The sequence below is a fragment of the Gymnoscopelus microlampas genome (genome assembly GCF_963454915.1).
Source record: "Gymnoscopelus microlampas genome assembly, chromosome: 4".
Classification (NCBI taxonomy): domain Eukaryota; kingdom Metazoa; phylum Chordata; class Actinopteri; order Myctophiformes; family Myctophidae; genus Gymnoscopelus; species Gymnoscopelus microlampas.
The window spans coordinates 19,786,231-19,812,675 of NC_139941.1; the positions used below are offsets into that span (position 1 = coordinate 19,786,231).

At 39.5% G+C, this 26,445-nt stretch overlaps 2 protein-coding genes across 2 annotated transcripts in view; both read right to left on the minus strand.

The window, feature by feature from the left end:
- Positions 1 to 13,166, minus strand: part of ppil2 (peptidylprolyl isomerase (cyclophilin)-like 2) — a 32,790-nt gene extending 19,624 nt beyond the window's left edge. The window contains exons 1-12 of the mRNA XM_084054640.1: positions 13,022 to 13,166; positions 11,315 to 11,364; positions 10,721 to 10,766; positions 10,149 to 10,211; positions 9,676 to 9,727; positions 9,071 to 9,122; positions 8,601 to 8,692; positions 8,332 to 8,421; positions 8,122 to 8,197; positions 7,676 to 7,836; positions 3,881 to 3,956; positions 3,613 to 3,719 (exon numbers count right to left, since the gene is read on the minus strand). Coding sequence (XP_083910766.1) covers positions 3,613 to 3,719; positions 3,881 to 3,956; positions 7,676 to 7,836; positions 8,122 to 8,197; positions 8,332 to 8,421; positions 8,601 to 8,692; positions 9,071 to 9,122; positions 9,676 to 9,727; positions 10,149 to 10,211; positions 10,721 to 10,766; positions 11,315 to 11,364; positions 13,022 to 13,053 — 897 coding nt within the window. The 5' untranslated portion in view covers positions 13,054 to 13,166. The remainder of the gene's footprint in view (positions 1 to 3,612; positions 3,720 to 3,880; positions 3,957 to 7,675; positions 7,837 to 8,121; positions 8,198 to 8,331; positions 8,422 to 8,600; positions 8,693 to 9,070; positions 9,123 to 9,675; positions 9,728 to 10,148; positions 10,212 to 10,720; positions 10,767 to 11,314; positions 11,365 to 13,021) is intronic.
- Positions 13,167 to 14,904: 1,738 nt separating this feature from the next.
- On the minus strand, positions 14,905 to 24,580 carry LOC311043110 (STAM-binding protein-like A). Its single transcript, XM_084054287.1, has 10 exons — positions 24,447 to 24,580; positions 21,945 to 22,186; positions 21,652 to 21,727; positions 21,464 to 21,559; positions 20,344 to 20,749; positions 20,018 to 20,142; positions 19,649 to 19,786; positions 18,785 to 18,897; positions 18,421 to 18,520; positions 14,905 to 17,515 (listed from the first exon to the last, which is right to left on the minus strand). Exons 2-10 carry the CDS (start codon positions 22,145 to 22,147, stop codon positions 17,459 to 17,461), a joined length of 1,314 nt encoding a protein of 437 aa, XP_083910413.1. The 5' UTR covers positions 22,148 to 22,186; positions 24,447 to 24,580; the 3' UTR covers positions 14,905 to 17,458.
- Positions 24,581 to 26,445: the final 1,865 nt, after the last annotated feature.

The window sequence follows — 26,445 nt, forward strand, 5'->3', positions numbered from 1 at the left end:
GAATTTAAACCTGATATAAATATATTATAATATATAATAAATACCTTACAGTAACAAATGCTTTTCTTGTAGATTGGCTAATGTTGTCAGATTGGCAGAGAGATGTGTAGAGGGTGAAAACAGCAGACCTAGTATAGAGCCCTTGAGGGACTCTGGTCAATGAGGTACATAGGGCGTTATATGTTGATTTATTTTTATTCCCTTATTATTACTCTTTTTTTATTATTACAATTATTACTTATGCTGCTGCAATGTCTGGGAAAAAATAAGATTTACTCAACTTAATATGTACCTGTTCGTTATACAAGATGTAACAATAAAGACTACCTTGAACTGAGCATCATCGGTGTCAGTGGGCTCATCCACAGATAAGGAAATGCACTGTGCATTAGTTATTCCATCACAAAGCTGTTTAATGAAATTAAAAGCCAAAATTTCAGTTGTACTGGTTGCTGGGGAGTCTGAGGGGGATTTTCTTGATTTCAACTGTCATTTCCTCTTTTTGATTGCCATCAAACATGGTATCCATCACTTCAGTCATACATTCTTTGTAGCTATGTAAATTTTGAGCAAAGGTCATTTCAAAATAGCGGTTTTGTGTCATAGTTGTTTGAAATTGTCACTCTTCACCAGATGTACAACTACTCTGACGCCACCCGAATATGTATATATAAAAAAATCATCTGCCCACCATCTGCCAAAAATAAGGCTATATATCTGCCACAGCTATCCGCGAGTTTCCAGTGTCCCATGGGGCATTGAGGGAATTATGGCCATCACTTCCTGTTGTCAGTCATTCTGGACGCGAACAGCGTTTTACCATCGCTTCGCAGTAGCCTCGCCCTAGTAGGGCCCTACTAGAAGAGTTGGGAACGGTGGGCGTTGTCATATTCTAATACAGCCCAAATACCCAATCTCAGCACCGGCCTCACTGGCTTGCCTCGTTGATCACTAGACTTCCAACCCGCCCCTCCCGGGTTTAACTCCCGCTAAAGACATTACTTTTTCAAACAACCGCGGATTACTTTTTTCGCCGATAAAGTATAGTTTTGGACCGCGACGGAGGGGCGCAGTCTCAAGTGAACTTGAGCCACGAGAGCACCACCGAGCACGCTAAAGTGCGCGAGTTGCCGTGCTGAACGTTGCGAAGTTGCTCAGAATCGTAAATTATCCCCCCCCCCCAGGCAATGCCAGCGCCGAGCATTATTTCCCACCACAGATTACTGTCCTCCTGACCCGGCCCCTCGCTACTGCAAAGCGATAGGGAAACGCCAGTCGCATTCTGGACAGACTGACGACAGGAAGTGATGCCCATAATTCGAAAAGTAAGCAAAATCTTACCTATAAAAGCAAATCTCCGGGAATAAATTGTTTGTTTGGGGATGAAAGAGGGGGGAAATTACGATATGAAATTATGATAAAGCAGACGTAAAGAAGATGTAAATTGTATCCACAACCTGTAAGTATTTATAATGTATTTATAATCTGCGGCAAAAGCACTAGTGGAGTTTGTTTACTATACCAATACTGTCGGTGACTCTGCGGGAGGTTTAAACAATCAATGAAGTTAATGCTGCTGTTCCCCGCACAGATTATGCATGGAGCAGTCCTACATTCGGAGCACTGCGCGCAGTGGAGACAACAGAGCATTTTGATGTGTTGCACCATGGTAACGGCTCACAGATCATACAAATAATATATTATGAAAATTAGAATGATCTAATTTGCCCATAGTCCAGAAATACTGTCGTTGAGTCCGGACTTTGAGGATCACTGATGTGAGGTTTAAGTGAGGAAAGTAGTTTGTCAGCGCAAATCTTAGAGAAGCCTGGCTGAAGTCAAGACGGTGCATTAGCTGAAGACAGTCAAAGTATTCCTTTATGGATACGTCTATTGTCTATCATGCTTCTCTTGTTGTTACGGACTAGAATCTTCAGAGATATCCTGTGTGACTCATGCAACGGTGCAAACCTGCGAGTGTATCATCCTCGTCCTTCCAGATTCCACAGACAGTGCACAGTAAGATAACGAGTGTTACTTTAACTCGGAGAGTGTACAAATGTCCAATTCGGTAACATTTGTACACTCTCCAAGTTACAAATAGAGTAAATGAACACTGGATTTTGCTGTGTGGGGCCAATGAGAGCAGGAACGAATGAGACGTAAGCTAGTTGACTAAATGGGAAATTCACAGGGAGGCGGACCCAGGATGTGTGTGACAGAGAGTGTATGTGACAGCGAAATAACACTCATTAATTCATAAACAGCAGGCCACAAATAGAGCTACGCGTCTTCGAGTGGAGCCACTGGGGAGGATGTGGGGAGGAGACACTGGGTCGTCTAATCACTGTAACTTTTCCACATTATCCTGATTCGACAGCTGGTAAGCCAATGAAAAGACAGCACAAATAGCATCTAGTTACCAGGGCAAAGATACCCTGCCAGAACACATGCTGTGTCTGGGTTCAACAGCCTTGATTACTCCCCGAGACACCACATGCTTTTGGCTAGCGGTGTCAAACAACAACAGAACATAAGAAATGCTCCACTTTCCCTTCTTTACTTAACCCATTAAAACCGGGAACGCATTTGTGTAACCACTTAAACCATTATTTTATACTTTGGCTATTCAAAAATAGGATATATACAAGCTCATAGTGCGGCACAGAGTGCTGTAGATGAGATATGAGCTTGTAGATCTGCTGTTTTTGAAAAATCGTGAACATTTTGCAAATCTTTGAATATATATTTTTAAAGCAAACATTTTTAACTCATATCTTTGCTTTCGGGGGTCCGCGGACCAAATACATAAATATGTGGAGGCCCTTGACATGAAAAGGTTTGAGAACCACTGATATAACAACATGTTTTTCAGAAAACTCTATAGGATTTAGAAGACGTTTGTAGAATCGTAACCTCATGCCTTAATGGGTTAAGACAAAATATTTACTAACTATTGTTTCTGAGATAAAAGAATAAGAATGAGAGAGCGACACAGAGAGACACCATTGTACTACCAGGAGAAACTGCGATGAAATATGGCACTCTGGAGTGTCGTTGACACTAGTTTCAGCAAGTGGGTTGTTTTTGTACCGGAGAGAAACTAACGCATAAAAAACAAAATGCTGGCTCCAGTGAAGCTCTATGTAATATGTATAAAGGTTATCTCTTGCATGTGGTGTCTTATTTGAAGAAAGAACCGATGCATGATCCATAGCAAAATCAAAAATGTAAAAAGGGATTATTAATCTTATCTAAAATATACAGTATATACATATAAGTTGAATCATCATACAGTATTTTCTATAAATGCTCATTTCTGGGCCTGGTGTTGTTCAGTGCAGCAGTCCTTTAACAATCAGTTGACCTTGGTTCAAGAACGTGGAAACAGTAGAAATGTACCGTTTATCTCTCACGAATTAAATCCAAAGGGACTTTTGTCCACCAGTTTAATGACTTCAGTCACCATTCAAAAGGAAATGTTTAATATGTTATGTTAAGGATGTTACATAATCCGGCCTCAATGAGTTTTGTCCTGAATGGACAAAACAATGAAATTTGGCAGAAACGTAATTTTGTCTGGATAGTGAGCATGTGTGTTTCTGTGATTACCTTGTCACAATGTAACTCAAGGTTGACGTCTCCTTTGTTTGTGTGTAGGCGGACGTAACCCTTCTTTTTCACGTACTGGTAGCGAACAGTGTCATCCGCGATGGCCTCTGTAAAGATCAACAAATTCTCATCAGAGGCCCCTGTGACAAATGGTCCTTAACACCAAACAGTGTGTACTCCTTTGAAATAGAGTACCAAGTGAGACAGACAGTAATTGATGTCATCTACTCTGGCCATTCCGGGTAGATTTGTGTTTCATTTAACCTACCTGCTACATGTGTGGTGGCAGGAGACATGGCGGTGGACGTGAAAGAGGCTGAAACTCTGCCTGTGGAGTAGTGAGCCTGTGAGGAATTAAAAAATAAGACAAGAAATTAAGAAACATACCCTATAAATAACATAATAACATACACACACAGTATATTAACAAAATGTTAATCAAAGGCTAACATTACACACACTCCTCCCGCCCAACATTCCCTGCTGTGGCACTGAATGAGTTGTGACATGTGGCACTGAATGAGTTAAGGCATAGTTCACCCCAAATATTTTTCCTATCGAATAGGCACCCCATGGAGACTTGAATTCATGGATGTTTTTTGTCTTTGTCGCATTCCTAAGCCAATAATTTGATGACCAGCGGACCAGTAGGTAGCGGTTCCGGTAGGAGATACGAAGGAGAATCTTTGTGTCTCCTACTGGAACCACTGCCGGTCATCAAAACATTGGCTTAGGAATGCGACAAAAAAAGAAAGAAAACTGTGCATTCTCATCACCACATTTTGGCCATTCCTAATGATGCACATTCATTCATTCAAACCTTTATTTATTCTCGCAGGGACATGAGGTTGCCCTCATTTACAGTGTCGTCGAGATACAGTACAAATTCAATACAATTTAATTCACACATTAACCCATTAAGACCTGAGGCCGATTCTACAAATGCCTTCTAAAATCAGTAGTTCAACTTCTCACACTTTCAAGATTTTTTAAAAATGTTCAAAAATCGCAGCTGTGAGCTTTTACAGTATATCTGATATTTTTGAATAGCCAACGCAAACATCTAAAATGACACAGATGCTTTCCTGGTTTTATATGAGTTAATAATCTCCCTTCCATATCATAAAAGAAAAAATGTAAAGAGTTGCAGACATTTGTGGGTAGGTTTACAATCAAGGTTTTATGATAATAATTGACCATATGTTAGGAGAACTCATCTTCACTGTGAGCTGTAAGTCATTCCAAGCGGCTGGGGCACTAAAACAAAAGGCTGTTTTACCCATTTCAGTCTGTACTCGGGGGACCTTAAGCGTGAGGCAATCATTTGAGCGTGGCATATAAAGTATGTTCCACGATTCCAATCTAGCAAAGATCTAATATACAGTGGTAGTGGTGTCCCGTCAACAGATGATGCCAGAACCACATTTGGTGTCAGTAATCCAAAAGTACAGACAGCTCCAGAGTCAAAGCATGAGTCAGCAATCCAAAAGAACAGATGTCAAAGTCAAAACAGGAGTTTTGACTCTAACGTAGAGAAATTTACATTCAAACAATATTTTAAAAAATCCAACTTTTGTTGACACTTTTGAAAGCTACACCAGAAAACACTGATTGAATCTGAATCCTTCATAATCACAAAATACCTTTTCAGCTTCACATTCAAATAGATATATTATAAAATAAAATATTGGCTAAAACTAATATACTGTATTATTTTGATATAGGCTCGATACCGAATTGCATTTTTAAGGCTGATACCGATATGACATTTTAATCGTGCATCCCTACTGCAATCATATGTTTGCTTGATGCTCTAAGAAATTGGTCTCATGCCTTGTATCAAGTGGTTGCAGTAAGCACAGACCAGCTGAATAGTTAAGTGTGATTAGGAACATGTATGGTAATACATTACCTACGACATTACTCATAATGCAGTCGGTCTGAAACAAGTTAAGAGAAATAAATCTTGGCTAGATGCAAGGGGAAGGGATAAATGAGCTTGCAAAAATCTTCAGCCTTCTCCGCAGACATTCTTGAGTAAATGATGTATTTTTCTGCTCTACTTGTGGTGCTAAACGCTGGATGAAAGAGAATTCACCTTGTGTGCTCCGTCTGACCTATATTCCCTGTTCTCGCGCACGTTACCTCAGCTGTGATGTCTGGGAGTCTCAAAAAGCAAAGAGCATTTAAGGAGAAGCCTTACATGAGAAGAGACATTGGTGCAACATCAAAGGAGAGCTGATAACCAGAGGAAAAGCACTGGAGTAATGAAAAACTGAATCGACCGTCATCCAATAAGTGAAGTCAGCGTTTAATACTGGTGCATGAGACTTATATATATAAAAACAAACACACACATATATATATATATACACACACACACACACACACACAAACATATATATATATCCTGTCTTTGACACTTTTTTTTCTCTCTATGCAGTAATTAAGCTCACACATTTCCTGTTAGTAGGCCTGAATGTACTAGAATGTAATCAACACAAGGGATGTTAACAAACTGAACAAGCCGGTGAGGTAGCCAACTCGGTACTTGGAATTGAACTGGAAGAACCCCTCTCTATCCGGAAGAACCCCTCCCATCCCCTCTACGATATGAGCTGGCGGGGATGAGGAGCACAGTCAGCCACAGACTCATTCCCCCTCAGCACATAGGCTACACAACCGAGCTTGACCCCCATTAAGACATGCACTGTCTGTTCTGGTCTATTAGGATTACCGACTGCTGCTTTGACGATCTGGCACTGTCTGTTCTTTTGGATTGCTGACTCCTACTTTGACTCTGGTACCGTCTGTACCTTTGGATTACTGACTCCAGTTTTGACACTGGCATCATCCGTTCTTTTGGATTACTGACTCCTGCTTTGAATCTGGCACTGTCTGTAGACTCTTGCATTGACTCTGGCGTCAGCTGTACTTTTGGATTACTGACTCCAGCTTTGACTCTGGTACCCTTGCACATATTACTATATGGATGTGTGTTGTACACCACAGAACCCTGACAGATGCCTGTTGAGAGGCTTAATAATATTTATTGTTGAGAAGACACTTTACATAATATTTGCTTCCAGATTCTCACTGTTGAAGGCCTGTTGACAGACACTGTATACTCACTGTTGATAGTCTGCACATTTATACTTACAGTACAATTATTGACAGACTGTACATATGTTAAACATGTATTCAGAGACCCAGTGCAAAGATAAGTCTAACTATTTATTTATATTATTATTATTTTAATGATCTATCTTGATTTGGTTCTTGACTCTTAACTGTACCTCTCCTGTTTCAGAAAGTTTAAAAAGGGTGCAGTAAGTGATTTTTCTTTTGTTAAACTATTTGCTAAATAGCTCTATATTGTGATAGCAATCATTGCTATTGACAATCTTATCCATTGCTATAGTTCACCAATTGTATCCAATCAAGAGACAGAACTCATACAGTATACAGGATAAACAAGTTAAATTGGAAGTGATGGCACAAAGAAATGGACAAAATTGAAACTGGAACACTATAAAGTTGAAGCTAATGAATGGGTACTCTCTCCTGTATCCATATTTTCTGTTCATTAAAGAGGTGGGGAGATCTCTGTTGTTAATGAACTAACACTCCATATCTGAATGTAGATCTTTAACCTTTTCACTCTGAATGTAGAGCTTATCACAGGAACATCTTATTTTAACCGAAATATACCACTTACGCTACATTTAAATGTATACAGATTACAAAATAAGCATAGTCAATACTGGAGTGCTTGCAGTAAGAGTTACATGAAATATGTACCGTCTGTCCCCCAGTTGCACTCATGATGGGGATGGAGGATGGGGGGGGGGGGGGGGGTGTAGTGGGGATGACTGTTTTAAACCAACCACTTTTTAAATAAATAACAGAGGACCCTGCTCATTTCACTGTTCTGAGGACACTTCTAATGCCAGAGCGTACAACAGTCACTCGTGTGGCTCCCTCGTGTGGCCAGTTTAAGTATCGCACTCCGCTCCAAACTAAGTACCTGCTAAAAGAGATGAGATAATGTAAATGGTCTTACAGCGTTAAGCTTGTCGGTCTTCTTGGCCTCCGGTTCTTTCATGGTCGAGGCCAAGAGCTTGTCTCCCTTGTAGTCCTTGTATAGCTCGGCAAGCGTCTCCTTTGTCTCCAGATTGGTGGTCTTCAGGTGGTATGCTGGATCCAGCTTTGCCTTCTCCTCATCTGCACCATGCCAGGAGGACAAAAAGCAGGAAAGAATTCAAGAAAATAATAATAAAATCACTCCCCTCTGTCTTTCAATTAAATTAAAGACTATTGCTAGGCTGGGATGGAGACAACATAAATCCCTTATAGTTACCACAGGCATCTATTAAACTCTTGGGCAAAAGGTGGGCATGGACTAATCAACATTCCTAAAAAAGCAATCCTCACATTATCAAATTCACACCGAGGGGATTGCGGCCATGTACATGATATCCACCGCTGTTGAGACAGGGGCATGCATACCTGGATCTAACACTTTGAGGTTGTTTTTCACATGAAAGAAGTTGGAGACATTGAACTTGTCCAGGTTTGTGGGATCCTGCAGAGAAACCAAGAGACAAAACCTAAGTTGTCCGTCGGATTTTAAAGCATTTTCCAAATCAATTACTGAGATCATGTTTCTTACAGTAATACAGTTTCAAATTTGCAGGCAAACACAACACGAGAACCCACCTGTAGCACTATGATGTCCTGTCTGGTGAATGGTTCGTCAGTCAGCAGATCTTTGAAACTCTTGGTCTTAATATTGAGTTGCTCAACAGCCTGAGGACAACGCAGACGTACAGTAAAACCAAGGTTGTCTGTGTGTGTGTGTGTGTGTGTGTGTGTGTGTGTGTGTGTGTGTGTGTGTGTGTGTGCTTGAATGTCAGAATTAAAACCTTGAACTGTATATGTAAAAGAGTGTGCAGATTTGTGTTGTGCAAGTGCATGAGCTCACCAACCTCGTTAGAAAACACATTGCCAGTGACCTTGTTACAAACAATATGGGAATTGTTTGTGAAGACAGTGTACAGAACTGGGCAATGATATTTTCCTGGAAAAAGAAAAGCATCAAGTACGTAAGAATTTTAAGGACAAAGAATCCATATCTAACCAATATTTCTATGGTGTGGCTCTGCAGGAGGCTAGCCATCTATGAGGCAAGGCAAGTTTATGTTTATAGCATATTTCAACAACAATGCTGTTAACCTGAGACCTGAGGCTGATTCTGTAAGTGCCTTCTAAATCCGTAGTTCTCAAACTTTCAAGATTTTTCAAAAATGTAAAGAAATAGCAGATGTACAAGCTCGCAGTGAGCTTGTATTATCTGCTATTTTCTAATAGCCAACGCAAAAATCTAAAATGACACCTATACTTTCCTGGTTTTAATTGGTTAATGTAGTGAATTAAACACAAATGCCCACTTACTTACCATCACTGTTCTTGGCGACGCTGAGCTTAATTAGGGACTTTGCTTCAAGCTTCTGTGGGAAATGCAAAATACACAACCAAAGAAAAGGTGTTGAATACATGTGCAACAGCAACTGTTTTAAAAGGGGTTACTTAGGAATATAAAATCAATTATTTTCCTTTCAGGGCACAAATAAAATAAAATAAACAGTACTGGAGTTCCAAGCCATTTAATTAGTTCACATTCACTTGTTCACTGTTGATATTTTTAGTCACTTATTTTTCATTTGATTAATAACTGTCTGTTTTGCAGCCACTTTTGTGCATTTCACATCTTTCTTTATTTGTCAAAGAAAATGAAAAATACTAATTCCTTTTGGATGGTTGTATGAATTTAACAGGTTTATTATTCTAAATAGAACATACTAATCAAGTCATAGCAGTTCATAAGAGATCAGATGTTTTAGTGACAAATAGCAGCGACTAGTAAGAGACTGAAATTGTGAAATCCACCCTTTTACCAAGATGGCCAATACAGAACCAAGAGAGTTCAAAGCAGGTATAATATAAGAAGTGGTCAATGTCGCCTTTGCTAACAGGTTGTCTAGTATCTTGATGTTTCCATACCTCTCCAGAGATGGGGTTGGTGCCATACCTCTTGATCCATGGAACAATGCTCCTGAAACAGAGGATACAATGTATTTGCTGTAGACTTAAATAGAATCCACAATACATTGCTGCGTTTTCTTCAAGAGTATGTGTGTTCAAGAATACCAAATCAAAAATTCAGTGTCAGGACACGATATTTTTATCCTGTGGTTTTAGGTCTGTCCCCTCATAGTCGATTAGTTGGAATATTGATAAATCAACGATTATCTTGTCTTAGTGGACTCAGAATTGATATGAATTATCGATACAGATTGTGAGTTGTGACAAAAAATAATCGCAATCTTATGCTGAATCAAAACATTTCTGATGGGGTTCCCTTGCTAGCACAGACAATTATTTATGGATGCATCAAACACCTTTTTTGGTACCGTCTAAGTGGACATTTGAGATAATAGTCATTAAATGTTGTCAGTGAGCAACACATTACTCACAGTAGGTCAAAGACGACTCCCTCTTCAGTACACATAGGATACTCCCATGGCTGCAGCGACAAGCTGAAATATGTAAGGGGAAGAGTTTACTTTAACTCACCAAAGAATATTCTATCAGCGGCATTCTTGTAAAATGCATGATGGTAGCAATGCATTACTGTATCCCGCATACAGCTTTTCACTGTCATGGCAATCACTCAGCAGCGCGTGATTTGGGAACCACTGACCAAAAACCCCACCCCCGCAGAGCCGCTGGAATCGAAACCGTGCCCCCGGCCGTCTCCATTGGCTGGCTATTTCCTGTTGCTGTTAAAATACGCTAGTCTGTTATAGGTTAATAATTGCTTCTCTATTGGCTTTATTATTAAAATACGGTAGTCTGTTATAGAGGTAAATATTTTGCTTCTCTGCTGGCTTCATTATAGGATTAGATTAGTTTAGATTAGCGTGTATTAACAGCGACAGTTGACAAACGGCCGTGCGGCTCCCCAGGGGCGAGGTTTGCCCAAAGCTACGGTTTGTTCCCAAATCACGCCTCAGCAGCATCTTTCAACTTAACATCATGCGTTTACCTGCAGTGGTCAAATGGAAGCCGTCTGAAATTTGACCGTGGGATCTCTGAAATAGTGAAAGAGTAACATTTATAGTAATAAATGTCTGGCACATGTTCATAAACATTGTTTTATTAGAGTAAGGTTAAATGTAGTGCAAGTGATATTTTTTGGTTGAAACAAAAAGGTTTTTGTCTAAAGGTTAAAGTTCCATATTTGATAGTAATCATGACTACTATAGTGTTTGTTCAGTAACAGGGGTCTCCCCATCTCTCCAGATCTTTAAATAAACATGAAATACATTTTCAGGTGGGTTGCCAATTTCAGCCAATCAGGAGAGAGTAACCATTTATTGTTTTATAGTGTTCCAGATCCAATTTTCACACCTGTAGGAGTTCGCTCTCCTGATTGGATAAAAGTTGGTATACCGACCTGAAAATGCATTAGATTCTCTGTACTAAACAGCTGGAGAGAGAATCGAGACTCCTGTTACTGAAAAAACACTCTTTAGCAATAATGAATATCCGATTATAGAGCTATTTAACACTTACTTAAACCAAAAATATCACTTTCTGCACTTTTAAAGCCTAGTTGAGAGGAACAGAGAGCTATTACCTGCTCGTTTTCCTCCATAGAAATGAGTGTACTCCGCACAGGTGATGTACCTGTGAAGAGATGACATCCATTAGTACACAGTAAGGATCCTCAGTGTTCATTTAACTCTGAGAGGGGACACATTTTGTACCCTCTCAAGAGTTACACATTCAATAAGGGTCCAAATAGGTTATTTAACCCATTAACCCATTTTGGGCGGGAACCCCTATTTGTAACTATACCTTTCAGGACGGGAACCCCTTTTGGGGTTCCTTGCCATGTACAGTATATAGCAACATACATTTTATTTTTGAATACATATTTGAAGTTTTTCAGAAAACTTAGGTCAGGATTTAGAAGGCGTTTTAGAATCGGCACTTGTCACTTTAGATTTTAACCACTTGAACCATTATTTCATACTTTGGCTATTCAAAAATAGCAAATTTACAAGCTCATAGCTTGTCACTTCGTGCCGCGCTATGCGCTTGTAGATCTGCTATTTTTTTTAAATCATGAACATTTGTGCAAATCTCTGAAAAAAGCGATCATTTTTTAACTCAAATCTTCTCTTCTGGGGGTCCCTGGAACAAAATATTTTGAGATGACGGTCCGTGGCCAAATACTTATCATTTTGGGGGTCCTTGACATGAAAATGTTGGAGAACCACTGACATAGAAACATATTTTTCAGAAAACTGTTAGGATTTAGAAGACATTTGTAGAATCGGCCTCTGGTCTTAATGGATTAATTAGTTTAACCTTCCAAGTCGGCCATACCACCCATGACCAAAATGTGTGCATTTTAAAACTGCCAGAGGGTAACTCAGGGTTTTCCAGTTTAGGAGGAAAACTACATGCATTGCTTTGTTTTTAAACTGTAAAGCTAGCCTTGGATCAAGACTATCATTGATGTTTTTTTATAGATTTTTACATTTACATAATATAGATACGAAAGTAAAAGTCAGACTCGATAGAAATACATCTATGATAGTCTTGATCACAATGCCACACATTGTGAGCTTGTAGATCAGCTATTTTCAAATGGCCAAAATGTATATAGGGCTGAAGAGGTTAATGTATGTTTTGGAAAAATAATCGAAATCTACAAAGTAACTAGTAACTAAAGTATTATTCAAATAATTGTAGTGGAGCAAAAGTATAATAAATGTCTCTGAGATGTAGTGGAGTAAACGTAAAAGTATTGAAAATTGGAAATACTCCAGTAAAGTAAGAGTACCTCAAAATTATACTTAAAGGTAGGTTAAGTACCAAAATATTGTTTGGTATTATTATTATTTTTGTTAAAAAGGTTAAAGTACTATATTCTGATAGTAATCATTGCTACAGAGCGTTTGTTCGGTCACAGGGGTCTCTCCAGCTCTTTAGTAAACAGAATATAGTACATTAAGTAAGTGTAAGTGACAAAATGTTCTTTCTGTACCTTTTCTGTTTAATAAAGAGCAGGAGAGACATGGGAGACTCCTTTTACTGAACAAACACTCTATAGCAATGAGTACTATCAGAATATAGAGCTATTTAACACGTATTTTAATCAATCACTTACCTATAAGTACAGTACCTGAGTAAATGTACTTAGTTACTTTCCACCACTGATTAAAACAGACACACACATGGCGTAAACATACAGTTAACCGTTAACGTTACTAACGTTGGAAGGATTTAACGTGAACCTGTTCTTTGGAAAATGTCAAGGCAAGCTTTTACTTACATTTTATCTTTCTGGTGTTGACGCTTCCCCATGGTTGCGGTTGTTTAATGTCTATAAATAGAAGAAATAATGTTGTTTCTTAACTAAATAGCAAAACAATAACGCTAGATAGAGCGCTCCCCGCTTTCTCTGCGTTTGTTTTCACGACTCTGACTTCCGGAAACAACTCTTCTTCTTCCACCTATTTTAGCTCCAGACTCTACCCTGGAAATCCGTAATGCTGCCCTCTACAGGATATGAAACATTCTTCTCTCTCTGTCCTATTTGGTCAGTGGTTCTCAACCTGTGGGTCATGATTTGGGGAAAGAAAAAGAAAGAAAAGAAAAAAAGACCATTACTGCATCAAAAGTAATGAACAAACTGTACTATAAAAACGGGTCAAACATTGGCCAAATTGTCAAATAATGTAAGAAAGAGGCAAAAATTGTGAAAATAGCTGATCTACAACGCGAGGCGTTGTGAGCTTCTAAATGTAATGCCGCAACTCCTACAATTCCAAGTACTTCTCAGGGTGCGGGGGTCCCAAGTTCAAATATGATTATTTTGGGGGGTCGTGGCCTGAAAAGGTTGAGAACCACTGTAGTCCAGGGGCCAACACTGATATTTTCACAAATTGGTACCACCTAAGGTGACCGTAAAGTTTTTGTATTTTTGTCTTCCTACATGTCTCTAGTTTATATTTTGGTATGATAACCCTTCCAATCTTGTAGCTTAATGGCAGTTATCACTACCTACTGGCTAATGTATCCGGTAGGAGACACAAAGTAGAATCTTCATGGGGTGTGCAATTTATAGAAAATAAATATTTTTTTGGGTGAACTCCTCCTTTAAGTTTTTCAGCGGGACTCTCTACCCATTCAGCTATGACCACCCTAGACCGAAGGAGGGTCAACTTTTACAAGCTTATGGAAAGCAGTCTTTTTGTAAGCAAACACCAAAAATCTGAGACGTTATCAATTGCACACCCCATGAAGCCTTGAATACATGGATATATTTTGTTTTTTGTCGCAATAATTTGATGCCCGGGGTAGGAGACACAAAGATTCTACTTTGTGTCTCCTACCGGATACATTAGCCGGTAGGTAGTGATAACTGCCATTAAGCTACAAGATTGGAAGGGTTATCATACCAAAATATAAACTAGAGACATGTAGGAAGACAAAAATACAAAAACTTTACGGTCACCTTAGGTGGTACCAAAATATGGCCTGGCCCCTGGACTATTAGGTAATGCATCTTGGAGGTGGAATGACTACGATGCTGACGGGCAGTAAGAGGTCAAAGTGGCTGTGAATAATACATTTTGAGGTGGGTTGCTAATTTTATCCAAGCAGGAGAGAGTACCAACTTACTAGCTTCAAGTTTAGTGTTCCAGTTCCAATTTTGTCTGCTCATTTCTTTGTCATCACTTCCAATTTCTGTCCGTTTACTGATGAGCTGAAGAGCTGGGGAGACTCCTGTTACTGAACACTCACTCTATAGCCATGATTACTATCAGAATATAGAGCTATTTAACACTTGGTTTAGCAAAACAAATATCATATACTGCACCTTAACAGTGAGTAGTGTAACTCACAATTATGACCCTCAATAAAATTCCTGTTTTTAGTCCATTTAATAAATCCAAAGCAACACTTCCAGCCACTAGGCTGCTATAATCTCCAATCCAAGCAAATCTTCCGTGCTCAATAATATCCTGTCAGATCCTGGTTTAGAGGCGATACCTTGAATAAATGAATGAATGCCTTATAGTTTGATTATACTCATAAACTAATTTTTTTCATAAATGAATGCCCTACTTCAGATCTGCAAGCTCAAAACGTGTCTTAGCTATTTTAGCTATTAGCTATTTTAAAACGTTTTTTAAAATAATAAAAAAGGAACAGTTTTGGACGTACAATGTTTTCACCCGACAATATAAAATGTAGGATATCATCACTACATTACAACACATATGTGTTGCATCTGTTGAATTAATTCTCCTTTTGTCCTGTACAGGATGAATGTCTACATACTTCAAACTATAGTATACTGTGACAAACACACACACACACACACACACACACACAAAATGAGACAAACCTATTCTATTTACAATAAGTTTATTTTGACCGGGCATTTAGATTCAAAGATTATCGTATAAGTATGTCTAATTATATTCTTCTAATGCGAGTGTGGCAGAAACAAAGCTGGTTAAGTTTGAACGATGGTCAGGTGGTGAGTATTATTGTACAGTAGTTAAGTACAGTACATTAATATTGCCTGTTGCACGCATTTCATTCGGAAGTATGAATACACCACACAGGTCTGAGCTGTTTTGTTATTAACTATATCCCCTCAACAACAACAAAAAATCGGGTGGAAATATTGTAAGCAGAAATAATTTCAAATGAATGACACTATGAAGTATTTTTTTTTTATACAAAATTATAGATTCTACATAGAGCAGCAACACTGCTACAATACCTGAGTTACAATTGGTTTTGTTTTCTCTAAGCTGACTAAAGAAACAGACCATTTCAGATAGAGACATACACTATATGACCAAACATCTGTAAGTCTGTATTCTAATGAGTGTTTCTGATTCGTGCCCTTTGTTCCAGTGAATGTCATCATCATCATTTATTCAACTCATAGACCAGACCATGTTCACATGGTATGGAGCACAGATTCATAACTAGAAAATGTGCTCCTCGGAGCACAGGTCTCCGCCAGTACTGTTCCTGATTAATCCTGTCTTACCTCACTTCAAAAGATATTAATGATCTTTTGAAGTGACACACCTATTTATAGGACTCTATTTCATCATGCGTCTTGCTAGCCAATCAAAGCACACCCTTTCAACATATTGTCACGTGAAGCTTGACCAATGTTAGCTTGGTGGACACACGGAAGGACGAGAACGAAAACATAGTCTCCTGGCGGAGACAATTAGACAGTATACATAGCAATATTCATACAGACGAAGCAAAAGGCATGGCATACATTATTTGAACAGAGGAAGAACTTTTCTGGGGTTGTCACAGCGATAGACTGTGGAGATGTGATAAGAGTTTGATGTTAGTCGTCTTGTTCATGGCCAAGTAGTGAGCAAAGGGCACAGTGGACAAAATGGACAATATGAAAGGGCACAGTGGACAAAGTGGACAATATGGTCAAACTGTCAAACCCCCTTCCCAGTGACAACTAGACAATTGCATGCTTCCGATTTTGTTTCACCCGTTGGAACTTAGTTGCTGCAATTTACTTCCATTCAGCCACTAATGATGTTGGACGATTAGGCCAGGCTCAATTCTTCCTCACTCATCTCAACAAACATTTCTAATATAGAGGAGCGTCTGGGGCATGGAAGGATTGACATTCTTAAACACAAAAAAGCCTTCGCAAAGTATTGCTACAAAATTGGAAGTACACAATTGTCTAGAATGTTACTGTAGCTGTAGCATTAAGGTTTCAATTCCCTGGAACAAAGGGCACTCTAATCAGAAACACATATTAGAAAGGGTGTCCAGCACTGATTTTTGGTCATATAGGGGTGCTTTCGGATATACACTCTGAGAACGCTGGAGCACACCCCGAGTGCTCTCTGGTCGTTCAGAAATTCAGAGTGCCCAGCACGTTGCCGTTTGAGTGTTGCTCTCTGGGAGCAGTCAGTGCGCACTATGACCGCGTCGACCCCAAACCGAGGTCGTGCATCTGAACAACTGGAGGAGGAAGTCATTGCAAAATGACATGGTTGTAGCTTGTTTGGTAGTACGCAGTATTCAACACTTAAACGTGTAACGAAATGGATAATAATAATGTTTATACATGGGATGCATTTTAAAAGATGAAAATGATAACGTTAGTTAATGAGTAACTATTCAGTGCTCCATTACATCTACACCAGAGCTCTGAAATCGGAGCAGATTCTCAAAGTGTATTTCTGAAAGCACCCATAATATACAGCAAATCACTAGATAAAACTATACATTTTTTATGGAGCTTCATAAACAAAACCACATTGGCACTTGATTGTTAGGCATGCCCAACCCTTCATATAAATCATGAAACAAAAGGTTGAAGGTACCCAGTTGAACCATACATAATGTCAACTAAAGCAAAGTTTCATTGACACAAATTTTACATAGTGGCAAAGGTTAAGATAAAGAAAAAGAGGGGAAGCTATTGCACACACTCACAAAAACAATGGACTTGAGTAGCCAGAGGTTTTCCTGCCCATTAAGTGGACTGTAGTTGTTTGCTTGGAAAGTGCAGAATAGGGTTGAAATAGAGAAAAGAAAATCCCAATGCTGTTCTCTTTGAGAACAACTGAGGTCCGTTGAAAATGGTCAAACCCAAAGCCAGTTATTTGCTTGGTACCATCTTGAAAAATGGGTATTTTCTAGAACAGGACAGTTCTATGTGTTTCCTTAGAGAGTCTGTTAGTGTATAAAATCACCGCAAGTCCAACATGGACACTGTGCCATCAGTGATGGTGATATGATCTGCATGCTGAAAGAGGAAACAGATATGAGTTAATCACTTAAGACCTATAATACACCATTCATATACGTGTATGTATGAGACACACACGCACACACAGTATATATCAAATTTGTATGAAATATATATTCTCACAATTATCAAATGAATGTGAAGCATAGCAGATGTTTAAATTAAAGCAGCACTATGCAACTGTTTAACAACTATATAGCATATTATGTCCCACAAAATTATAAAGTTACATTTTTAAGCAATAACAATCATCCTTCCATAAATGTATAGACTCAGGGGGGTCCCTGCTAGGGGCTTGACTGTATTACTATGTATAGGAGAGACAATTAGTTTCATCCTGGCATTTGCCAAGGCAGTGAAGGCACCAAGGCAGAACTGCCAGTCAAAGCGAAGACTGGCCAATCACAGCGCGTCCTCGCTGGACATGCTTGCAGAGACTCTTGGGTAATGAAGTCAAAGACGTTGGCTGCCATGTTATGTGTCCAAAGTGGCCCCTGATACCCCAAACTTTGCCAATAGTTTTATTTTGTAAGTTTATTTAATCTTTGTTGATATTCACTCCTCTATTTGTTGTGCCAGAGAAACAAATACATCTTCATTATAACAGAAATAACTGTTTAGTCTTTCAGCCCCTTCACACCATCTTTGAATGAGCACAAGTTCAATCACACACATTTATGAAACTGTACTGTATATAACCTTTCACATGACAAAGACTCTTTTTGCAAATTCCTATTTCAAAAAGCCTTTTAGTAGTAGGTAGCAGGTAGCCTATTACCTACTACCAACTACCTAAAAACATCTCACTGCCGTCAGAGAATGCCATCAACAAGGCGAATACCATCTGATACCGATGTACAGGCCGATATGCCAGTACCTTCATAGCATAAAAGTGTACTCACTGTAAAAAGGGGAGGGTCTCTGGTGTGAGGATGAAAGCCCTTCTGTTTACATGTGGAGATTTCATCTGTTCCACGATCTGTTAGCCTGAAGTAGCCAATTCTGCAACAGCAATAGAGACAGCAATCCTGTCATGCTTGGAACAACTTTAAGACAGAGACACTCAAGGAAAATATGTTGAGAAATATGTAATAATAATAACACAAAGAACACAGTAAAATCCTCAGAGTTATTTGTAGTGTACAAAACACACTCTCAGAGTTAAATGAACACAGGATTTTACTGTGTAATTGCATGTTGAAAAACATCAATGAAGCATTAATGATATCCCCCAAACAGACAGGACTTTTCTGCACACAGACTCACTCGTTGAACTTTGGTGAGCAGACGATAGCAATGGCCTCTGGTAGCATCATCTGGTAGGAGCAGTGTGTGTGGAGGTCTACACTAGACAGGAACGCTGTCTGGGTTGGGTGGGTCTGAAAGAATAGTTCAGGCAGTCAGTGCTCAATCTTTACATACAGGTGCAGATGCTTCAAAACTGCACAGGCAAAACAGCCTGGTGGGCCTGTGCAGTGGGCTTTGCATGTGTAAACGGGTGATCAAATGAATCACAGGGAAAAAACATTTGTCAAGTAGACGTTGGGTCGAGTCTAATATCAAACTTTTGCCATAGATCCTGCCAGCCTCTTATTGGAAGGTAAGACTGGAAAAAAAGTGACTCGCGGTGCAAGAGAGAAGAGCATGTCAGGCACACTGTTCCATAGGAAAACAAATGTTTTTCCTGGCGATGTGTTTCAAGCAACACATCTCGTGTGATCTCCCCCACAGGGTTATTTTGAGCCAGACACAAATTCCAGACACATGTAGGCATACTTCAGCATATTCTACATATACACTATTGTATCCCCATAATTCCACGCTATGGCGATTATCACAATAGCGATTACGTGGCGTGATACCAGGCTGACAACAGAGCAAGTATGTCTATTTTAACACGGTCTCTTTTTAGCCGTTATCAAGCATTGCTTTGCAACCACCAGATGAGAATAAACATCGGCAGTGTCCTAGAAAGCCTGATCAATACCGAAAATAGCCAATCTATAAGCTCTCAACGCGCCGCACTACGACACATTGTAAGCTTGTAAATTGTCTATTTTTGGTGTGCAACACCATGCGCGACAAAGTATAAATCCGCCATGCGGGTGAGTTGGGGTTGTCTTTACTCACATGGATCCAGCCCAGGGTGATGAGATTGTACTCATCCTGGATGAGGAAGAGTTCCTCCTCATTTTCCGTGTCACAGTAGTCAGGTCCACCACTCTGCTTTGGCACTATCACATGGGTAATGGTAAATGCATTTCTGGTCTGTAGAGAACAAACAAAAAATTAACAATGCAGAACTGCTGTATGTCCCATTTCGGGTTCTGAGTGAAAAGGCCACATCATTTTCATAGACAACGTAACTTTTACGGGAAAAAGCTGAAACGGAAAAACACTTTCACGGAAAACTTTACTTGCATATCTTTTTGCAGTTTAATTAACACTGAGGATTTTAACGTGTATGAAGTTGCCCAAAGCTGAAGTTTCTTTTCTTACCAGTTTGCCACACAGGATACCGCACGTTTCTACAGATCTGCTTGTGTTGGACTCTGCCAACCTGAGGAAACTCCGACACAACTCAGCAGGCACTGCCAACTGCCGAATGGCATCCGACATTGTATCTGCAAAAATAATGATAGAGTAACAGACTGATTTTGGAAAAGTTGCTTTGTTTTTTTTACAGAAACAACGCATGATACAAACTAAATGAATAAAGTAGGTCAAAAAACATCAGCTCAGCTGAGAATAAACACTTTGGAGCAGGGGTGGCGTAGGGTTTAAAGCCTGTAGGTCCCCCTCATTTCCGAATGAGATTAACTCACTGTTGTTCCCCGGGCTGGCCAGAGAGCCTGGTTTGAGCGATCGGTCAAAGGTGGGTGGGCCAGCGGTGGGTGTGCCAGCCGTGGCCGGAGGGCGACTGTGGTTGTGGTTGGTGCCGCCAGACAAGTCCCCTGGGCTGTGCGGGGGCGTCACCGCAAACGTCCCGACAGGCGGGCCCTGGATGCCCGGGATGAGGGGCATGTCAGGGGGCGGGGTGCCAGGTGTGGCGAATTCCAGGAGCACACGCTGGCGCTCCTTCTCCAGCTCCTGGCGGCGGATCATCTCCTCGAAGGCACTGAACTGCTCCTGCTCCCGCTGGCGGCGCTGCAGCTCGACTACGCGCTGGCGCTCCACGTCCAGCGCTCTCTGTTTGGACTGCTCGCGGGCCATCACTTCCTCCTCTGCTTTCTGTATAAATTAAGACAGTCACCATGGTATGAGGCCAACTCGACAATACTCCATTTAGGTTGTAAACAGTGGACAATCTTTTGTATACAGCTAACAAAGCACCTTTTACTTCAGTGTTAAAACTTGAAATTGAATTAAACAGTCTTACTTTTAGTAAAACATTTAGCTTGCATGTATCGTAATGAACATCACGCAGGAAGCATTAAATAGAGTTAAAGTTCCATCTTGAAAAGTTGATTAACCTATTCTGGTCCTATTGCAATGCCTTGGCCCCATTTATTGTGCAAATGAAACCTCCCACTTTTAGTAAAACTGTGTTCCTAATTGATTTGTTCCTGTGCAGTTAATACACATTAGTTTAAAATGTCATATTGCATAATAAATTTCTACTTTTTGGAGTGCTCTATTATGGTTTTGTGACTGTCCCTACCTTAACCTCGTTGCTTGCATTTTTATTGCTCTTGTTGTCTTTTTAATGTCCAATGTAGCATTTTGTTTTAAATGCAGTGAAGTACAATTGTAGTTAACATTTGTAATACATGTGTAACAATGGCAAGACAAAAGAGCTATACCACAGAAATGGGACATTACATTTTGTACATCCATCTCTAGATTGTGAACATGTGAAAATAGTTGTTGTTGTTGTTTTTTTTACTTTAATCAAACCTGATAATGTTATTGCATTCCACCATCCTTTAATGTTATGGAATTTACCTTTTTGACAAGGTACTGTGCATGCTCTTGATCAAATCTCTTCAAAAGAGCTCTCTTTAAGACCTCTGCTTGAGGGAAGGCAATTTCCTTAAGTTTCTGAAAGAGGACACAAAGTAAAGAAATTGTTTATCCTGAAGAAAACGGTTCTACTCAGTTATGAGGACATATTAACTTTAAACTACTACTACCTTGAGTGTGTCCTTCTTCTCAGGAATGTTGGCTGTTTTGTAGTCTCTATGCTTGGGAAGCTTCTCAATAAAGAGCCTTGAGAAAGGACAAAAAAATAATTAATTAACGCATCAAAACCTTAAAATATCTGCTCTGAGCATGTCCATTTTCATCATGAATGTATTTTTTACATAAGTCAATGACTCAAACAAAAAGCATGTTGTCGGTTAATTCAAAAGATCAGTTATTCATGCCATCTTCAACAGACATTTCAAGTTCAAAACGTTAGACCGTAGTCACACAAAACACTCACGTGATGTACTTATTGTAGAGGACAAACGCATGCTCAATATTGCCCTCTTCTATATAGATATTAGCCATCCGGATCATCTCCATGCCAGAGCGGAAATAACGCCGCGGGGGCACATCATCGTTGACTTCAACTGAGCTCCCCTTCTTGGTCAGAGTACGGACACGCTCCTCTGGTGACAGACTAACATCGTTGTGGTCTGCCATGATTACACAGTTTGATTCTTTTCACCTCCACCTGACACACTAGGAAGACAGGCACAACATTAGTCAGTTCAATCAACTGTAGTCCAGAGTTATTTTTCATACTGTCGTTGCTGGTGTCATTACGGTGATGTCAGTCATATCCATATATGGAGCAAGCGATGTCAGTCGTGCCCAAAGATAGGGTCTATGATGTCATTTCTAGGAGAGAGTCTCTGATGTCAAGACTTGGGTAAGTCGGTTGTCTCCATATATGGGGATCTTCATATACAGTAGGGGGAGGTTGGGATTGAATAGGTATTTTAAGGTCAGGATTGAATAGGTAATTTATCTCCCAATATGGGGTTTCGGGCATTTATGGCTAGTACCGGCAAGTATGCTCTGAAACGTTCTTTACACTTATAAATTGTCTTGTTAATTACTGCTACAACCTCAATGTTTTGTAAGCCCGATGTGTCATAGTTGAACGGCAGCTGTAGCAGACTGAGTTTCACATGCCTGCACTGTGCAGTTCACTGCCGTCACTCCCACGAGTGCGTTCGCAACAGTCTGTTGTAAGTAACAACATCAGAGCAGTCTTTCAGCCTTGGTCAAGTCTTTTTATAATAACACTGGTTCCTATAACACCAGCCAAAAATCAAGGTTTGAGAAAAAGAAAGTCAGCGTAAAGATTTGAGGGCAAGTGACATGGGAGTATGAGAGGAAAAGGGAGAGAACGTCTCAGTCGCACAGGCGTGGCCAAAGTAGTTGGCACACATAGTTTTGTCTTTAAATAAATATTAATAATACTATTTTTTTAATTACTATTGCATCAGATCAGTTCATTTTCTTCACCATGAGGCCACGGGTAAATTCTTGACTGGTAATCGGCAAATCAAAACTAATGTTCCCGGGCGTGGAGGACCAGTGGCAAATGGAACTTAACATGCTAATTGGCCAAACCCTGCAGCATAACTGACACTCTCTCTCCATACTGATCAGCTTTAACTTGAAATACAGCCGTACCAACCTCAGGCTTTTACTTAACCTATAACCTATATCATTTTACGCATCATCAATTATTACAAATCTTACTTCAAATCACAACAGCAGCAGAAGGCTAAGTGGCCAAAGAAATCTTTCCATTCTTAATTTGAATAACCTGGTTATAGCTACTACTCTTGTGTGGAATTCTCCATCTTCAAATCTCTTGTTCACAAGCCACCAAATGTACCTTACTGACAAAAGCTTATCTTTGTATTGGGGGGAGGGGGAAGACAATATGAAAAGAAATATAGATTAAGTTATTCATTTCCAATCTTACATCTCCCAACGACCAGGACCTAACTCTTTGAGATTTAAAGGCAGATGTACAAAGCATAGTCACTGATGAAATCTGATTGCAGTCAATCAGGATTTCTCACCATACTGTAAACTTATAATAATGACATTTCTCTCAGATATGATAGAAATTCATTCGTGTTATTTGCAGTGGTGGAAAAAGTACTGACATTTTCTACTTATGTAAAAGTATCAATACCACAAACTGAAATACTCAGCAAAAGTCAGGTATTTAAGATGTACTTGAGTAAAAGTGCAAAAGTATTGGCATCAAAATATACTTAAAAGTACCAAAAGTCTACTCATTATGCAGATTGTCCCATTTCACAAGTTCAATATGTATACAAATCTTTTGAAAATAGTGTGAGCTTGTAGATCGGCTATTTTCAAATAGCCAAAGTATATACGGCTAGAGTCAAGTGGTTAATGCATGTTGTCATAATAATCAAAATATACAAAGTAACTAGTAGTAACTAAAGTAAGTTTTCAAATAATTGTAGTGGAGTAAAAGTACAATATTTGCCTCTGATATGTATTGGAGTAGAAGTAAAAGTACAGAAAATTGGTAATAGTAATAATAAAATAAGTAAAGTAAAAAATACCTAAATAATTGTCCTTAAGTACAGTACTTGAATAATGTACTTAGTTACTTTACACCACGGTTTGAAATGAAGATTGTAATCAACCTCTTCAACCATGGCCTCCAGGGTTGTGTTTGTGTGTGTTTAGTTTAAAAGGAATAACATAACATGCGAATCCGTCGTAATGGCGAACAGACATTTTGCTATGAAGCTTTCCTTTATAATGTATCTCTGGTCTCTGATCATTGCTAGTGAATGGCATTGATTTACGACGTTGCGTTTAATAGCTCGTTTGCTAGCTCGTATAATAACCTAGTTATCGCTTAAAGCCAGCACGTTCCAGTTACAGTCTGAGCTTATGGTTCGTTTATGTTGAGACGGGTTTGTTTTGCTCTGCTCACCTGATCATTCACGCTGCAGAAAGGGAAGCCTGGCGTACACACACACACACACACAGTTACAATAAATACAGCAGGCATAAGATGACTGAGTTGCTTATCGAGCAGCTCCTACATTCTGTACACTTCACTTCCGCGATGATAACAACATCCGCTTTACGTCACCATCCCGGATGTGGAGAGGAGAGGCTGTTCTTGGTTCTGCTCATGATGGTTCAAAAAGTGAAGGGTTGTTCAGTGGTGGAAAAAGTGCTACTTGTTTTACTTCAGTAAAAGTATCAATACCGCAATGTAGAAATATTCTGTTACAAGTCAAAGTCCGGAATTCAAAAATGTACTTGAGTAAATACAAAAGTATTGGTATCAAATTGTACTTAAAGTACCAAAATGCAGAATGCAGAATGTCCCATTTCAAAATGTATAAAATGTATGAAAATAGCAGATCTACAAGCTCACAATGCGTCAGATCGTGATGCATTGTGAGCTTATAGATCTGCTATGATGAGATGTAGTGGAGTGGAAGTAAACGTATTGACAATTGGAAATACTACAGTAAAGTAAAAGTACCTCAAAATTGTACTTAAGTACAGTACTTGAGTAAATGTACTTACTAGTTACTTTCCACCACTGCTCAAATTTATATCCCTCTTTCTTCAAATGCTCGTCTCATAATTCTTTTCTAATGTATTTTATTTTCCTCACAGTAGTTTGTCAGTCAGTCAGTCAGTCAGTCAGTCAGTCAGTCATTCAATTAAACAAACAATCAATCAATCAATCAATCAATCAATCAATCAATCAATCAACATGCTCTGTTCACTGGAGGATTGCTGTGTAGGTCTAATTATTTTTTCTCTGTTTAGCGATGTCCAGTTATTCCACTAGAGGGAGCCCCAATTTTACACAGATTCAAAAGCTGAGTCTTTATTAGCGTAATATGTATTGATATTGATGGAGATTATATAAAGTACCCCAGCCAAAATGTTGGTCCCAGTCCAGCCCTACACTCGCACACACACCTACTCCCAAAGGCCCACTAAGCTGGGCTTTATTGTATTTTATCCTTTTGACAAATAGTATTTATTTACAATATTGTACAATATTAAGTACAATATGATGTCTGCTAGTAAGACTGTGTGTGTGTGTGTGTGTGTGTGTGTGTGTGTGTGTGTGTGTGTGTGTGTGTGTGTGTGTGTGTGCGTGCGTGCGTGCGTGCGTGCGTGCGTGCGTGTGGGTGTGGGTGTGTGTGTGTGTGTGTGTATATATATATATATATATATATATATAGGGTAGAGTTTTTCTTCAACTGTTGAAAAAAAAAACTGTAAAGGGAGTGTTGCAGTTTACTTTACGTTATTGTTTATTTAGACGGGACACCGTATTGTTTCCAGTCCACCCATGACATGAAGTTGGTGATACTCTCTTTTTTAAATCTTTTGGCTTCAGTTTTCTCACATAAAGTTAAAAAAACAGTTTCATAAGCCTGTGCAGTACCAGTTGGATGGGACATTAGTGCCAAATTATTAAGCCGGGCAAGACCTAGCCTGTTGAGTGTCTAAGTGGTACTGAAATTTGGTGGAAGTACCGCCCAAGGAAATTATATTGAGGCTTTACAGCTTTACATTCCCGTGCATGAAACCAGTGTTGAAAAAGACACTCTCTGCATTTGGTCGTTGCCAGGTTTTTCTCATTTGGTCTTTTGAGTCAACTGCCAACTGTTTACAATGTGGCCATTTTGGATTTCTTCAAAAACCTTTTTTGGGCACCCCTTCTTCTTTGATGTCTTAGTATCACCCAAGGGACCTGTGTGCCAAATGTCATGCTTGTATCCACTGTGTAACACATTTTCACACAATTCCCCCTACTAACAGACAGACCCATAGAGAGAGAGAGTTCTGACACTAGCGTTCACTTCTTCGGGCCAGGTCTTCTACATAGCCGTCTATTGGCGAATAGTGACAAAGCCCTAAACCGGAAGTTCATGGAATGCATTGAAGTCTACGGC

What these genes read in the sequence shown, in the direction of transcription:
- LOC311043110 (XM_084054287.1), bottom strand. Translation starts at nt 22,147, where the DNA reads ATGGCAGACCACAACGATGTTAGTCTGTCACCAGAGGAGCGTGTCCGT. An exon ending in CTCTACAATAAGTACATCAC is followed by an intron (nt 21,728 to 21,944) that starts GTGAGTGTTTTG and finishes TCCTTTCTCAAG; the next exon opens with GCTCTTTATTGAGAAGCTTC. An exon ending in TCACCCTGGGCTGGATCCAT is followed by an intron (nt 18,898 to 19,648) that starts GTGAGTAAAGAC and finishes CTATTCTTTCAG; the next exon opens with ACCCACCCAACCCAGACAGC.